Consider the following 14,114-nt stretch of genomic DNA (forward strand, 5'->3'; position numbering starts at 1 on the left):
TTAATTGAGTTTTCTCTTTGTTGATTCTGAGAGTGGCTAGATATTTTGTTGATAGCATTTTGATTCTCTATGCTTTTGTTTTGATGTTGTTGCTGGTGGATTATTGATAGTATTCTTCTTTCTTCTCTGTGAGAATTAGTGCTTCTCTGTCTTGCCCATGGGTTATTACTTCTCAGTTTTCCTGTATTTATTTATTCTTCAAGTAAAACTTATTATTTCTCTTGTTTAGATAATTCCTCTGATTTTCCTGTATATATTTTGCCTTTGACATAGTCTGCTGTCCTTCTTTGTTGAAATGAAAAACATTGTTGAATGTTTTGGTTTATAATTATCTTGAACTGCACTTCCATCTCCATCAAATATTAATATAGAATTTTTCTGGATGAAACAACGTGGTTGACAGTGAATTTTTTTTCTCCAGGTGTTAAATATCATTCCATGTTCTTCTGGCTTTGGGAGACTGACCAGACACCTGGTGTATTCTGTTGCTTGAGTCTTTTCATGAGGTTTGAAATTGTTCTTCAAGCTTTCCATACTAACTTTTGTTTTTGCTTTGTGACCCCTTATATAAAAGGGCAGCAAGCCATCTATTCATTGCTCTTGAAAGAGAAACTCAAAGAAGAGAAACAGAAAGAAATGGCTGATTCTCCAGTAAACTCCCAGGTCAGTGGTCATGTCCACTCTTTTTCTAGAAATGTTATATGTTCAGATATTCCAAGCCTTTAATTTTTTGCTTCTGGTAATTTTTTAAAATTTATTATAAAAAATGTTCAAACAAAAAACAACAAAATCACACACTAAAATTAACCAAGCCTAAAGACTATAAAACTCTATGAACTTTTATACAGTTAGAGTAGTCATTGGGAATAGAAGTTCTGCAGCCTCACAAGGAATTTTGTATTTTTTACTATCAAATATATTTTTTGAACGTCTACTACAAAAAAAAATGTAACAAAATCAGAACTAGAAAATCACTTAGCTTTATATCCTTTTTCATAAATGGTTCATTACCTGCATGCAGTCCTACCTCTGTTGCAGGAGGTCCTTCCGCTCCTCCAGCCAATAGCCGCTGAGATACCAGCCCATTAGGGCGTGGTCTCTCTCCCTTTAAAAAAACGGCCACTTCCCTTCTCGCTCTCTCTTACTTCCTGCTCCGCTTCCGGCACTCTCCCTGATTGCGCAGAGGGCTGTTGTCTGGGACGGTGATATGTAAGTTTTTTCCCCTTTAAATAAATAACCATTCTATTAATCATAATTCTAAACTGCTGTGTAATTGTTTTTGACTTACGCCTTTGCCTTCCTCTGGCGCCCAACGTGGGGCTCGAACCCATGACCCTGAAGATTAAGAGTTTCATGCTCTACCGACTGAGCTAGCCAGGCTTCTTACCCATTTAAAGTTTGAGAATAGGTTGAGATCGTTTCAGCCCCAAGACCTCTAATCATTCGCTTTACCGGATAAAACTGTGTTCTGCACCAGGCACTTGCATTCCACGTGGCCCGTGTTTTTTTTTGGGGGGGGGGGTATAAGCTAGCCAAGCGGCCAGGAGCCGGGCTGTGGGAAGAGGCCCGCAGCTCTTACTACATACCTCAACCCTGGTTTTTAAACATTTCTTGTTCTCTTTTCTCCATATTCTGCTGTACCCACTTGTATGTTGTTTCCTATATGCACATGTTGTTGGTAGATTGTTGGAGCCCATGTGGCTCCAACACAGTTAACTCTTTTCCCTAACTGGACTGATACAGAGTTGTGAGGAATAATCAGACACAGCTTACACGGTTATCACAAAAGGGCATCTCAGGCTTCTTCCTCCTGAAGGTCTCCCCATGTTTATTATCCAAACAGCTTATATACCATCACATAAATTGAGCGGGAAAATACATTACTGTCTCGTAGGTTACCAGGTGAAGGGCCTTTAGTCACGTCCACATCTACCTATCTGCTGAGCATGCTAGCTGTCACATAGGCCTGAACTAGCATCTCTGTAAGATATCCTCCAAATTACAACGGGAGGAGCACCAAACATCCTTACGTTTGTTAGGCAGAGTTAGCTTGTCTGTAGAGCTACGTGACCCCCTCGGATGGGGCCTATGGCTTTGTCACCTGGCTGCCACACTATACCGAAATATGGGCCTACAGTAGATTCAACATATGAGGGAAAATGTAGTTTCTTCTTTCTGCTACTGTGTGACCTCACATGTTGCATGTTTTCAGTCCTTCCACTTTCATGCAAACTTTTATTACATTTTCTTTTCAGCTTTATAATATTGCATTTTATATATACCATTTTCATCATCAGTTCCTTTGTTGATAGATAATTAGGTCATTCCGATAATTTGCTGTGGTTAATAATGTAGCAATGAACATGGGGTACACATATCTCTATATTGGGGAATGGAGTTTCATTTATGTTCCCAGGAGTGACATTGCTGGGTCATACATTAGTTCTATCTTCAATATTTTAGTATTCGCTAAACTGACTATAACAATGGCTATATTAATTTACACACCCCCTCATATACCAACAGTTAATGATAGTTCTTTCCACATCTTCTTGAACATTTGGTGTCAGGTTAGTTGATGACAGCCATTCTCAGCCTAGGGTAAGGCAGTATTTCAAAGTAGTGTTAGTTTGGGTTTCCATAATGATGTTTTAGGGATCCTGAAGACTTAAAATATTTATTGGCCAGTTTGTGTTTTTGTCTTTACAAAATGTCTCTTCACTTCATTTGCCCATTTTTTGATTGGCAGTTATATTTCCTTGGTATTTAATTTATGTAATTTTCAATAAATCTAGATATGAGCCCCTATCAAAAATGTTGCTGGTACAGACTCATTCCCACTCAATACCGTATAAATTCTAAGAAGAACACACTGAGGTATACAAAATCCAGGCACAATAGCTCAAATTTCTTTTGAGCCAATGTTCTGTGCTATATTTTATTTGCAAAACACTGAAAAGTGACTATAATTCTCACAGAATTTGATTATCTTCATTGTCTCACAGGGAATCTATGTCACTTCTGAAGGCATCTTCACTTACTCCACTCACATGTACATGCTTAGCTGCAACTAAAACACTGTTTCATGGGTTTTTAGACTTACCTCAATTTTTATAACTCTTGGGAGTGAAATATTCTCCAGAACTTTAGAAATTGTTATATGTCTAAATTGCTTTACGTCTATCTTTTTTTAATTTTACATTATATCCAATGTGACTGATGTAGATTTTCCTGTGTTGGTGGATCAAATATTCTTAAAATAGTAATCATATCGACTTGATCTCACATGTTAGTGTTCAAATTGACAAGATACAGTGCTGTTACACTCATTGCTATTTTGGAAAAACCCAAATTCTTTGCCTATAAAGCCAATCATGAAATCCTGCCTTCATGTCTACTGTCAGGGACCAGGAGTACAAGTGTAGAGCACGAAAATAATAAAACAGAAAAACATAGAATAGTATCGGGAGAGCATTCCAGTGAATACTGAATTCTCCCACATTTAATTTCCAGTTGTTTAAAATACCCCACCCCCAAGAAGAAGGTGTAAGATTTAAAAAACTGCACTAACATGATAAAAACAGACCAGTTGAAGATTGTGGGCTACATTCTGTTGCTGGAACAAAACGGGTCACCTCACACCCTAGACCAAAACATTCCGTAGGCAAACCAATCCCTGGGTAGAATTCAGTGTTATTTCCTTAAGGGAATTGGAAACTTAGTTGAACCCTTAGATTTTTGTTTGAAGTAGAAACATATCTCTGCTCTGTTCATAAAATACAAGGTCTGGCTATTAGCCATACTTGTTGTCAATAATCTTGGGGGAGTAGAACTCTCTGATCTAAGTCTAGGTGGGACCTTTGTTTGTGATAGAAACACAATAACCTTGAAGGAATAGAGGTAAGCTCCAACTGTCTGACCTTTTGTCCAGGTGGAAATACATTTTTGGGCTTCCACAATCTACTCCTGTCTCCTTAATGGAATGGCATTGAACTTAGACATTAAAGATACGAACCGAGCATGTTAGAATAGACTCCTTCTAAGATCCAAGAATGCATAGAATTTATTCAGTGTCAGTATTTTAGCATGATCTACAGATACAGCATTTGTTTTTTGCTTTTGTTTTTGGGGGGTTGGGGAGGGTTTTTGTTTGGTTGATTTTGGGTTTTTCGAGACAGTCTCTCTATTTAGCTTTGGAGCCTGTCCTAGAACTCACTCCGTAGACTAGGCTGGCCTCAAACTCACAGAGATCCGCCTGCTTCTGCCTCCCAAGGATGAGATTAAAGCTGTGCACCACAACCGCCTGGCTTCAGAGATAGTATTTAAAGCACATCACCTCATCATAAATCTTCCTTCTGGGGCATGTATGCTGTGATCCTTTGATAAAAACACAGCATCCTTAACAGATAGATAATCATGTCCAGACCTTAAATGTCTGTTCTTTTGTGTATATGCTTGTGAGAGTTTTGTGTCAATCTGTTTTCACAGAGTTAGAAAACTTATTATACAATGTGACCACATTAGAAATCTTGTTTTTTTTCTCTCTCTCTTTTTCCTCTTTAACTGTTTTTGCTTATCTACATCCCTAATCTCCTTAAGTCTCTTTATGTTCAGAAAAGCACTCTGCCAGAATCACATGGTCAAACTGTACTTTTTTGTTTCAGGGTCTGTTGACATTCAGGGATGTGACTGTGGACTTCCTTCAGGAAGAGTGGGAATGCCTGGACTCTGCTCAGAGGGCTTTGTACATTGATGTGATGTTGGAGAATTACAACAACCTGCTCTCAGTGGGTGAGATCATTGTGCTTCTAGAATTTTTATCTCATCTTAGGTATGTACTGACTTCATAGGTTATAAACTCTATTAAGCTACCATGGAAACAACAGGAGACTATTGAAAGACTGGTAGGAGAAAAGAACTTTTTCATGGAATTTACTTTTTTTTCTATTCTCCATGTTAGAGGTATCATGCACCCCTTATTTTGGTTCCACAATGCATTCAGAACTTAATATCATATAAAAATTTCACTCATATCTTAAAACTCCATGTCTGCCAAACCACATATTATTTTATTTTTGAGAAAAAAAAATCAAGATATGCAAACTGACAATTCTCCCTAAATATGTTAAAGATTCTGACAGGAAATAGCAATTGGAAATTATTCCCAGATTTGTCTACTTTGTGTTCTGTTCCTTCATGTACTGCGAAGATGTGTTAAACATCTGTATTCTTTCTAAAAATTCTAGCATGGGTCATGGGCTGTGTCACAGAACATGAGGATTATTGTATGCAAGATAGGCATGGTTACCTGTCCGGAAGAAATGAGATTGCTCTGGAATGTGGAGAGGAGAGAATAGCCACAACAAGGATAGTCTAGTGAATGAACAGGACAAGAGTGATGACTTCCCATGAAAAAGAGAGCAAGACCTGAGAATGCTTTGGCTATATTTGCTTCCAGTTCCTGACCATTGATCTGAGTATATTGTCCTTGTCTCAACATGCATCCTGCCTGTTGTAACTGTTAGAAGGTGTTGTGCCTATTGCAACTGATTTATGCTGACAGTACTTGTAGAAAATCTAATTTTATTTGACTATGCTGACATCAGATTGGAATAATTTTACAAACTAAGTCTAATGTGAGTTCATGAAGTAGGATTATTCTCTAGTTGCCTTCCTTATATGCCTATCTGCATATTACATCCTTCATTTTCTTGCCAGTGGAGAATACACAGGCACCATTCTGGGAAATATTCTCAGTAGTCAGTGCACAGAGTGGAGCTGAGAATAACCCTATGAGGAAAGTTAAGAAACACAGCAGTGTATGGAGCTCAGATGATGGAGGACAGACATAGATCTAGAAACTCTGATATCTGGTGGAATACTGTTTTTGCATCCATTACTCTTGTAGAATCTAATGCCTTGTTGTAGAAATAAAGAAAATAAACCCTTTGATGCTTTTAAGTAAGACTTTGATCTTTAAAGGAATTGTGTCTTCTTAACCATCCTCCTCATTGCCTTTCACTTAGTAAGTATAAGCACTGTGAACCCGGGATTTAATTAAACTCTGCTTCTTCAATTTCTGAACAGTAATATTTCAACACGGAGACATGTGTTCTAAATATAATCAGCTATTTGAGCTCCATCCCAAAGCTAATTACTGATTCTTCAATTACATGATCCATCTTGTGCCATTAGACATTTTTAGTAATGATGAGATACCTATTTTATCACAGACCCTTGAAGACTGTCAGTCTGTTTTTGTGAGAATATATAAAATTACAGTGAAAGAAAAAAATATCTAAATAGTTCGTGGTTGACTTATCCTAAAAGACAACTTAGAGACACAGTCTTTTATCAAATGTTTGATTTTTGCACAAGCCCTATTAATATGACCTTACTCATTTTCAGAAAACTATTATGTATGTGATCCTGTCCATCAACATATGAAGACTGAAAAAGAGTCTTATCAGTGTAATAAGCTTGACGACGTGCTTCATGACCCCACCACATGTGCACTTTATAGAACATGTGATGCTACAAAAAACTCTAATAACTACAGGTGCAGTAATCACAGGGATGCCTCTGTTGACTCATCAAACCCAGATAGACCTGACAGCATGCACACTGGAGAAGAACCTTGCAAATCTAAAGACTGTGGGAAATCTTTAAATTTGTGTCCCAACATTACTCAAGATGAGAGAGTGTACACTGCAAAGAAAGAGCACAGGCAGGAAGAATGTGGTGACACTTTTGGTTCTAGAAACAGTCTTTTCCAACAAGCAGTCTACATTGTAGAGAAACCACACCAATGTGGGAAATGCAAAAAATCTTTCGGTACTGCCTCAAGTCTCACTGTACATCAGAGAATTCATAATGGAAATAAGCCCTACAAATGCAACTTTTGTGGCAAATCCTATAACCATTGTGCAAATCTTAGAATACATCAAAGACTTCATACTGGGGAGAAACCTTACAAATGCAAAGAATGTGGAAAGTCATTTCGACAGTCTGCAGCTCTTAAAAGCCATCTGGAAATACATACTGGAGAGAAGCCTTATAAATGTAAGGAATGCAACAAATCCTTTGCCCACCATTCCAGTTTCAGGAGACATGAGAAAATCCATACTGGAGAGAAGCCTTACAAATGCAACAAGTGTGACAGGGCATTTACACACTGTGGATCACTTAGATGGCATCAGAAAATTCATTCTTTAGAGACATTTTACAAATGTAAAGAATGTGGTAAGTCCTTTCTTGAATTATCACAGCTTAAAAGGCATCACAGAATCCATACTGGTGAAAGGCCTTACAAGTGTGAGGTCTGTGACAAATCCTTTACTGTGAACTCACATCTTAAAAGACATCAAAGAATTCATACTGGGGAGAAACCTTACAAATGTAGGGAATGTGATAAAGCTTTTACTACATGCTCATATCTTAGAGAACATCAGAAAATTCACACTGGGGAGAAACCTTACAAATGTAGGGAATGTGACAAATCTTTTACTACATATTCGTACTTCAGAGCACATCAGAAAATTCATACTGGGGAAAAACCTTACAAATGTGGAGAATGTGACATGTCTGTAACTCAGGGGTTTGCTCATAGAGAACATCTAACAATTCATACTAGGGAGAAACCTTACAGATGTGGAGAATGTGACAAATCCTTCACCCAGCGTTCACATCTTAGCACACATCAGAGAGTTCACACTGGAGAGAGACCTTACAGTTGTAAGGAATGTGACAAATCATTTACTAGGTATTCCTACCTCAGAGCACATCACAAAGTTCATACTGGACAGAAACCTTACAAATGTAAGGAATGTGAGAAATCCTTTACAGACAACTCACAGCTTAGAAGACATCAGACTGTTCACACTGGAGGGAAAGCTTACAGTTGTAAGGAATGTGACAAATCCTTTACCCGTAGTTTAAACCTTAGAATACATCAGAGAATCCACACTGGAGAGAGACCTTACAGTTGCAAGGAATGTGAGAAATCTTTTACTACATGTTCATTTCTTAGAGAACATCAGAAATTTCATACTGGAGAGAAACCTTACAAATGCAAAGTCTGTGAGATGTCCTTTAATCAGATAGTGCATCTTAGAACACATCAGAGAGTTCATACTGGAGAGAGACCTTACAAATGCAAAGACTGTGATATGTCCTTTAAACAGGTAGGGCATCTTAAAACGCATCAGAGGATTCATTCTGGAGAGAGACCTTACAGTTGTCAGGAATGTAACAAATCTTTTACTAGGTGTTCCTACCTCAAAGCACATCAGAAAATTCATACTGGAGAGAAACTTCACAAATGCAAAGACTGTGACATGGCCTATATCTATCTTTCAAATCTTAGAAGACATCAGAGAGTTCACACTGGTGAGAAACATACTATTATAAATGATAGTTAGTGATATATTCAATCCTAAAGAGAAGGTCCTGAAGCGCAGAAGTAGATAGTAGCTTCAGGAAGTCACAGAAATTGGCAAGATTCACTAGTGCTCTCCTGCCTCAAGCATGTATAACCAGTAAGGACTGCTGACACACTCAAACAAGCTGAGCTGCACAGAAGATGCTCAGACCAGCCATGAAGAAGACACCAGTCAAGTTGCTTGGACCAGGCAAGACAAGCTGCCTGGAGGAGGTAGTGAGTGGCTGGAAAGACACTTCCTACCTCCCTTGAGCTGCCTGCAAGCTGTGCAGTGATGTCCCGTTTTCTAGTTTAAGTAGCCATCACGATGCAGTCATAATATAGTCCTTTCTGCTTTTGTAAGACACCTCATAAAACCTAGTGGTCCGCTTGACTTTAGAGATGACTCAGTGGTAAAGAGCACTGTCTTCTCTTTCCTAAGACTCACTTGAATTTCCAGCATCCTCACATGGACGCTCAATCTGTAACGGCACTGCAAGACCCTCTTCTGGATCTGCTAGCACTAGGAACACACATGGTGCACAGACATACATACAGACAAAACACCCCTAAAATAATAAACGACATTGGATCACAAAGTTGAACGTTGTTCATTCCACATTATTTGTTATAGTAGCCCCAGAGACCAGCTCTCAAGGCTACCCCCAGCGTTCGAAGGGAATCTCTACAGCGTAGTAAAACTGAACTTAAAGGTTTTTATTCTTGATGGGTACAGAATAAAGTCATACACGTGTTGTCTGAATCATGCTCTTTATTTTCTTCCTTTAGTTTCAAATATCTACAGTTTATGTCCACATACCACAGCAATTCTTTGGCAATAGAAAACTTACAGGGATATTGCTCAGGGTCACAAAGCGGTTTTTGTAGATAGGTAAGAGACACATACAGCAATAACTTGTCAGCTTGTTTTATGGCTGGCTGCAGTTGGGTCTGAACAGTTTCAACTGACCTCTTAAAGAAGAGGGGTCACAAAGGGGAGAAACTACACAGATTTCTTAGAGAAATCTAAGAAGGAAGCCAAGAATTCATCCATTATTCTACAGTTCTTAAGTGTAGCGAAATTTATAAGCTAGTAGTTTGTGACCAATAAAACACAAAAAGGCAAAATGTAAGGAAATGGGGTTTTCTCATGCCTAGAGTGAAGCCATGCTCCGGAGTGGGGGTGGGGTGGTCATTGAGTAACCATGGTAACCTGCCTAAAAGGTAGAGAAAACATACAGTTCTGATTCGCATCAGCATATTCGATAAACGTTAACTGGCAAAGAAAGGCATTTCAGATCTAAAAATACTTCTTTTACCCTAAGTGTGGTTTCAGAACAAAGAGGAGACGTATTAAATATTTTGTTCAAAGTTGGGACTGGGCATCTTCCTGCCGTTCTGACCACCTCCGGGTTCCATTTCTCATGGTGGATGAGTGAGAAAGCTGTCTCTCTCCGGACATGGTTAGTTTGGTTGGTTAAGAGCCTCTTCCTATTAATCACACAAATCTCAGGACTAAGACATAAACAGTATACTGAGCCTAACGTATTGTATCAATAAACTAAAGTCAAAGTATGTACAAAGTATTAATAGCCTTTAGGGGTCCAAGCAGGGAAGTGCCGTGGTTTCTGTTATTAGCTGGCAGTGTGAGTTCAGGGCAATTTTGTTCTCGTTAATCTCTAAAGAGCTTTGATTTAGCAAACTCAGACATCCTGCAATCCCATCCTTGGGTATTGTCTGTGAAATTCCTACTTGTGATCTATCCACAGAGACACCATGTCTGACCAAATTGTTCTGTCAGTATGTTAATTATAGAGAACAGTCTTCTAATTTTTTTTTATCATAAAATGGAACAAAGACTTGACTATGAGACGTACTTTATTCACCAGAATTACACAGTATAGGGAGAAGTAATCCTTCTATCAGTACACAGGAATAATTTGTGCCCGATTAATCAAGAATACATTGCTAAGGTTGTGGTACAAGTCCCAAAGGTGTTTTAGAGGTGGACCATGGTATCACAAGAGAATTACATGTAGACTCAGACAGCTATTCAAAAGGGAGTCTTTCTCTCTTTTCTCCAACATCAATTATGTATATCTCTGGTGGGTTGGCCTTCTAAATATCAGCTGTAATCTACTGCATAATCTTATGGACTCCATCAATTTGTCATTGGTTCCTCATCTGCAAAAAGTTGATGTTTATCCTGTTTCCAGAGAACTAGTGTCACACATCTCTGTAATTGGCTAACAGTAGTTTCTTTCATTTTCTTTTCTTTCTTTTTTTTTTTTTAGAAAACATCTAGACTGGTTTCAAAAGTTAATCCTCTAGTTGTAACTCTCACTGCAGTGTATGACCTCCATCTCCCACATTTATGCCAATATTACTTATCATTTCTATTCCCGATGATGGCCATTTTAACTAGGGTTACATGGAAGCTTAAAGGATGCCAAGTCTGCATTTTCCTGATAAATATATAATTTGTTTGTTTTAGATTTAGTATGGGTTTGTTGTTTATGTTGTTTGCTCATTTGTTTTATTTTTGTTTTACTTTGTTTTTTTTTACATTTTTAAATTTGAAATTATAATACAATCACTACATGTCTCCTTTCACTTTCCTCCCATCAAATCCTTCCCTATGCCCCTCCTGCTGTCTTTCAGATTTCTGGCCTCTCATTTTTCATTAATTGTTGTTGCATATATATGTATATATTGCTGAATATAACCTACTCAGTCCATATCATGTTACTTGTGTATATGTTTTAAATTATGAATATTTGATATTGAGTAACCAATTGGTGTGCTCTTCTCTAGGAGAGATTATTTCTCCTTGTGGGCTTTTCCCCACCCACTCTGGTATGTCCATTGTTTGTGTCCTTGCTCAGATCCTGTTTGGGAAATTTTATGGGTATAGCTTCTGGCATTACTAGGAATCCAAACCTCACAGCAAACTCCTTGATTCTCTGGTCTTACAATCTTTATATCCCATTATCAATAATGTTTCATGAACCTTAGGTGCAGGAGTGTTTTGTAGATCATCCATTGAGTCTATACTTCACAACTCTGTGTTTGATTAGTTTTGGGTTTTTTTTTTTTTTGTGGTCTTTGTTGAAAAGAAAATTTTTCTCCCTGAGGGATGAAAACTGTATTTATTTATGGTTTAGATTCTTGTTAGGGGGGAGACCCGGCGCGCAGGCCCCGGCGGCGGATGCGGGATAGTCCAAGCATGAAACAGTGAAGCCCACACTGAGAGCAGATTGCCCCACTACTACTAAATCAAGTAGGTTTTTTGGGGCCTGGCCTGCAGAAGGGTAGACCTTTTATTGACGAGGTCCACGGGCGAATGGGGAGCCTGGTCCTGCCCCTGAAGACCCTCCTGAGTGGGGCCCGCAGTGGGTCACAGGAGACGAGCAGGGGCATTCCCCAACCCCCTTGACCCTCCCCCCCCCTTAGGTTAGTCTGCGAGGGCAGGTACCCTCTGCTGGGGCTGCTCCTCCTCTGAGGCGACCTCTCTCTTCCCTGACCCATCCCAGCTTGCGCCCAGGCCTCCTTCACTCCCCCTCCCTTCCGCGGGGCCGCAGGATCACCCAGTTTAGCCTGTTTGGGCGCTGGGTCGGGAGCTCAGGGCAGAGGGTAGCAGGAGTTTCTCTGTTTTGGTGGCTGGCCTGCAGAGTAGTAGCCCTTTTGTTGGCGAGGTCCCTGGTGAACGAGGAGGAGCCGGGTCCTGTTCCTGAAGACCCTTCTGAGGGGTGAGAGGGATCTTGGCCCCTAGCAGGAGCCAGGAAACAGAGCAAGGGCATTTTGTAAGAGAAGCCCCTGGCCAGCAGGGAAACCTGATCCAGTGTTAAAAGACCCATTAGATAGCATCAATTGGAGGAGATGGGCAGGCGCCAAGGCAAAAATTCACCCAATAATCTGAAAAACAACATGAAAGCACCAGAACCCAATGATCTTACAACAGAAGGACTTGAACACCCTAACACAGAAGAAGTGGAAAAAAATTGACTTTATGAAAGCAATAGAGTCCCTTAAACAACATGTGAAAAACGCCCTTATAGAAATGGATGAGAAGTATAACAAAAAGTTTGAAGAAATGAGTAAATACGTACATTATACCCTGGGAAACCAAGAAAAAAACGATCAAACAGGTAATGGAAACAGTTCAAGAATTGAAAACTGAAATGGAAGCAAGGAAGAAAACATAAACTGAGGACCAGCTGGATATGGAAAATCTAGGTCAACGAGCAGAGCCTACAGAAACAGGCATAATCAATAGAATACAAGAGATAGAAGAAAGAATCTCAGATTCTGAGGACACCATAGAGATTCTTGTTAGGGATTATGCTGGTTTAGTAAAGTGGTGATTATAGGTTCTCCTCCAAGATTCATGCCTTCAACATCACTGAATAGATAGCAAGGTTTCCGGTGTCATACACCACCCTTGTGGGGGTGAATTCTGCTGCAGTCCTGCCAGGGCAGGTTCACAGATTCCAGGATAGGGGCATGAGAATTAGAAATGTTAGATAGGAAGAACAGAGATAAGAAAGAAACACAAAGACATAGGATAGTACCAGCAGGGAAGTTCAGTGAATACTGAATGTTAAATTTGCCCGCATTTATTTTCCGCACATTTTATATCCCAATACAAAAGGGAGGAATAATGAAAGAGACTGTTTTAACATCATACAAAAGATAACCAGAACAGTTACTTATATTAACACTTGAGACATCAAGTCATTAATGCCTAAGTTTAGGGCAGTGAACACATTGCATCCTGCAGGCAACCAAACCTCCTTATTTCAAAAGAAGGAGCAGACGTATGCTTAAATTCTCTCACCTTTGGTCAGGTTGGAGCAGATCCACCTCTAAGGGCCATCTTAATATCCAAAACATCAAGTACCATAAGCCAGGATATCCTGTTTTGTAGCCACACCTGTTGTTAACAACTTTGAATGAGTAAAAATAAGCTCAAAATCTCTAACCTTCAGACAAGGTGGAATAGACTCACATTTTTGGGTTCCTGCATTCCAGCAGCAGTCATAGTTTCCCTTTTGTTAAGAGGGTCTTAAGTCCAATTAGAGAGCTATGGGTTACCACCAAGGTATGCTTGTCACTACTGCATCCTTAGGGCTATTGTGCTACATGACAGCTGATGTCTTCATAGGCATCCTAACTGCCTAGGATTGTTGGTTGGCTCCCTTCTTTGCAAGATAGCATGGTGCTCCTGGTACCATGAAAACTATTTCTCAGGAAGGAATTTGCTTTGAGACAGGGTCTATCTCTGTATTGCCAGCTTTCCTAGACTCACTATGTAGATTAGATTAGCCTTGAATTCAGAGTTCCCCTAGCACCTTCTGAGTGCTAGGATACGTGGCCTTGCCAACCTATATATAACAGGTTTTTTTTATCAATTTCATAACTTTGTGATGAACGTCATAACTTTTTGTTACCATGTGATAACAATTACCAAATTCGTAGTCATCACCCCGACACAGAGGAAGCCAGACACAGAGCAAACAAGATGTGATTGCCTCGCCAAAAAAGTTACCAAGTCACGTGGTTAACATAGACAAGAATAATAGGCTAATTTAAGATGTAAGAAAGAATGAATTAATAAGAAGTCTGAGCTACGGTGGTTAAGAGCACTGTCTGCTCTTCCAGAGGTCCTGAGTTCAATTCCCAGCAACCACATGGT

At 39.4% G+C, this 14,114-nt stretch overlaps 1 protein-coding gene across 2 annotated transcripts in view; it reads left to right on the forward strand.

Annotated features, from left to right (window-relative positions):
- Window positions 1-10,645, forward strand: part of LOC101989553 (zinc finger protein 420-like) — a 17,871-nt gene extending 7,226 nt beyond the window's left edge. The window contains exons 3-5 of one of the 2 annotated variants that reach the window (XM_013355450.2): window positions 575-663; window positions 4,665-4,791; window positions 6,409-10,645. In XM_013355450.2, coding sequence (XP_013210904.1) covers window positions 575-663; window positions 4,665-4,791; window positions 6,409-8,420 — 2,228 coding nt within the window. In that variant the 3' untranslated portion in view covers window positions 8,421-10,645. The remainder of the gene's footprint in view (window positions 1-574; window positions 664-4,664; window positions 4,792-6,408) is intronic. The other variant, XM_026778365.1, reaches the window with a different exon arrangement.
- The last annotated feature ends 3,469 nt before the right edge of the window (window positions 10,646-14,114 follow it).

Source organism: Microtus ochrogaster, unplaced genomic scaffold (genome assembly GCF_000317375.1).
Source record: "Microtus ochrogaster isolate Prairie Vole_2 unplaced genomic scaffold, MicOch1.0 UNK130, whole genome shotgun sequence".
Lineage (NCBI taxonomy): Eukaryota > Metazoa > Chordata > Mammalia > Rodentia > Cricetidae > Microtus > Microtus ochrogaster.